This window comes from Crocuta crocuta, unplaced genomic scaffold (assembly GCF_008692635.1).
Source record: "Crocuta crocuta isolate KB4526 unplaced genomic scaffold, BGI_CrCroc_1.0 scaffold467, whole genome shotgun sequence".
Classification (NCBI taxonomy): Eukaryota; Metazoa; Chordata; class Mammalia; order Carnivora; family Hyaenidae; genus Crocuta; species Crocuta crocuta.
In genome coordinates this window covers 1,758,843-1,761,729 of record NW_027530632.1, presented here as the reverse complement: position 1 = coordinate 1,761,729, position 2,887 = coordinate 1,758,843, and the positions used below count along the sequence as shown (strand labels likewise).

The following is a 2,887-nucleotide window of genomic DNA, read 5'->3' as shown; positions in this document are numbered from 1 at the left end:
CTGTTTTCTGTATTATAAAAGTCAGTTGTAAGCCCTGGTTACCACTAAAATAAAGTTAAAAAGCCATCTCCAAATGACACTTTCTAACATCTGGATTTACTACGTTTCGGTTGAAAGCTTCTAGAAACCAATTAAAGGGAAATGCAAAGGGGCCTCCTATGTTTCTGAAGATACACAGGCCTTCCGTATTCCATCAACAAACAGCTCACCATCACCATGAAATACGTGTATCATACTCACCAAACTGATTTGCGGGACCTTTGCTATACAGTGGAGTGTAATGGGACATCTCGAAGTTCTTTTTGCCCGTTGGGGTAAAGTGTAAACCCCTTCATTACCCAGGTCTACAGAAACGTACAAAAATCGATACAGACTTACTTTTCTCGATCTTCGTAAATGCAGGTAGCAAGGAGTCTTTCAAAATTCTCAAAAGTATTTTTCCTGAGTTGTTCGTGGGCCTGCGCAATTAGGACGTTCATATCAGGACCGGTGTCCTCGGACACCCCGTAGCGACGTACAAGGGTTATAAATTCATGTTCTGTGAGTTTCCCAACGGTCAGAGACATGATGATGTCTCTGTAAAGAAAACGAGAGAACGCTCATGAAATCGTATCTAAGAATACTATTTTGCTTTCTATTAAAAATATCCAAACTCCATTTTATAAAATTTTTGTCAACAGCATAGAGGACAGGTGATTATTTTCCTTTAATTTAATTTCTATCTCACTTCTGAGCAGCAGCAAGGCAGCGGTGTGGGATAGGAAGCCATAAGCACTGTGGTCTCTGAATAAAATGGCATTTTGCCCCAAGTCAAACTTCTAAGAGATAATTGACTGCAACCAGAAAGTAAATCTCTCAAGGTCCTTGGTTAAAAACAAAACCAAACCAAACAAACCCACAAAACACCTGTCACTAAATACATGATTTCCTTCCATGCCTATTAATCTTATGTTACACAAAATAGTAACAGACTTGGGGTTCTGGTTTCCCAGGCATCAAATTTATAAATCAGTACGTTAGAAAGGTCTTTTGGAGTTGGAAAAAGCAATTATAAACACCTCTACAGTAAAATCTCAGACCGGCACACCCTACCGATGAGAAAAAAGGGAGAGGAAAATATTAAAAAATGAAGTGCGATGTAAAGGTACAGCTGTCTGAGGCTTCTGAAGACAGCGGCGTTAAGATTATGCGGCAGAGCTTAAAAAAATAAATAAATAAATGACAGCAACAACGTATGAACGATGAGGACTCAAAGCCTAACACAGTGGCAGGGTTNTATAAACCACGTAGCACGTATAAGAAAGAAGTACATCAACATAGTTAAAACGCCAATGGTTACAGTGGTTATGTGAATAAGCTTCCGTTATCTAGAAAATCTACTTACTGAGAGTAGTTCGGTTCCCAAGAATCCCAAATAAGCAAGGGAATACAAGGTTTTATTTGCTCTGCGGTTCACAGACTGGTCTTTCAGAACAACTGCTTTTGGTTCTCTTCCGCATTTCTTGGCATTCTCAAGATCATTGAAGATCTCTGGGCTCTCCTGGTCAAGAATGCCCTTAGACTGCAGGAATGCCCACAGCTCTGATAGTCACCGATCTGAACAAACGGCATTTCACCTACATCTCCTCCTCAGGGTTTTTGGGTTTTGTGTTTGGCTTTTGTTTTGTTGGGTTTTTTTGTTGTTTTGTTTTGTTTTTATGGGAAATGAAGGCCAAATTCAGCCCAGAGGATCCCACAATTGAAACCAGTCAGTTTGGGTCAGACCATCAAATAGTAATATTAGCCGGGGGCTTACTGTGTGGAAAACACGGTCAAATCACTTTGGCATCTGAGCTTTTCGGAATCTCTAACCTACTGGCTCTCAAAGCCACAAACTGGGAGGGCCACTTGAATGCACTGAATAATAATAGTAATAACCCTTGCCATCCACTGAGTACCAGCTAGGTGCCAGGTCCTGTGCTGCCAGGGGCTTCGGCATGGCTCATCTCACCCGGTTTAGGAGACAGGGTCTATTATTTTTCCCATTTTACAGATGAGAACACTGAGGCACCAAAAACGTCCAAAGTCACGAAAGCCAGAATGAGCAGGCCTGCAGTCAGGCTCCAAAGCCCATGCCCTGGCGTGCTGTTCAGTCCCTCGTCTGTTGGGACACAGATGACGGAATGACACGATGGAGCTGGGGCTCAGTCAGGGAAAGTCTCCTAAAGACTGCGGGTGTTAGGCTGATGATCTGTTTATAGACCCCTACTCCCTTTACCGTCCATGACCTCTGCTTTCAGGGCTATCATTGGTCGGCATCAATAAGTCCGAGAAAATACCACGGAGGAATTGCACCGAGGAAAGCCCACAGCTCGTTTAGAACGCTGGTTATGGAATATTCAGTCATGATACGGGCATAAAAAGGAATGCTACATGGGGCGCCTGGGTGGCTTAGTCAGTTAAGCGTCCGACTTTCGCTTAGGTCATGATCTCGCGGTTCGTGGGTTCGAGCCCCGCGTCGGGCTCTGTGCTGACTGCCAGCTCAGAGCCTGGAGCCTGTTTCAGAGTCTGTGTCTCCCTCTCTCTCTGACCCTCCCCTGCTCATGCTGTCTCTCTCTCTCCTAGAAATAAATAAAACATTTAAAAAAAAAAAAAAAAGGAATGCTAAACAAACATAAAAGGCAGGTTATTGGGGCGCCTGGGTGGCTCCGTCAGTTAAGCGTCCAACTCTTGATTTCGCTCAGGTCATCATCTCACGGTTCAGGAGTTTGAGCCCTGCACTGGGCTCCGTGCTGACAGTGCATGGAGCCTGCTTAGGATCCTCTCTCCCTCTCTGTCTGTCCTTCCCTCACTTGCTCTGTCTCTCTTTCCAAAATAAATTTTTAAAAAATTTTAAAAAGTAGGTTGT

The 2,887-nt window shown here is 43.6% G+C and overlaps 1 protein-coding gene across 3 annotated transcripts in view; it reads right to left on the bottom strand.

Moving 5' to 3' along the window:
• EFHC2 (EF-hand domain containing 2) overlaps positions 1 to 2,887 on the bottom strand; it is a 181,624-nt gene that overhangs the window by 25,349 nt on the left and 153,388 nt on the right. For all 3 annotated transcript variants that reach the window (XM_077768535.1, XM_077768533.1, XM_077768534.1), the window contains one exon: positions 379 to 576. In XM_077768535.1, coding sequence (XP_077624661.1) covers positions 379 to 576 — 198 coding nt within the window. The remainder of the gene's footprint in view (positions 1 to 378; positions 577 to 2,887) is intronic.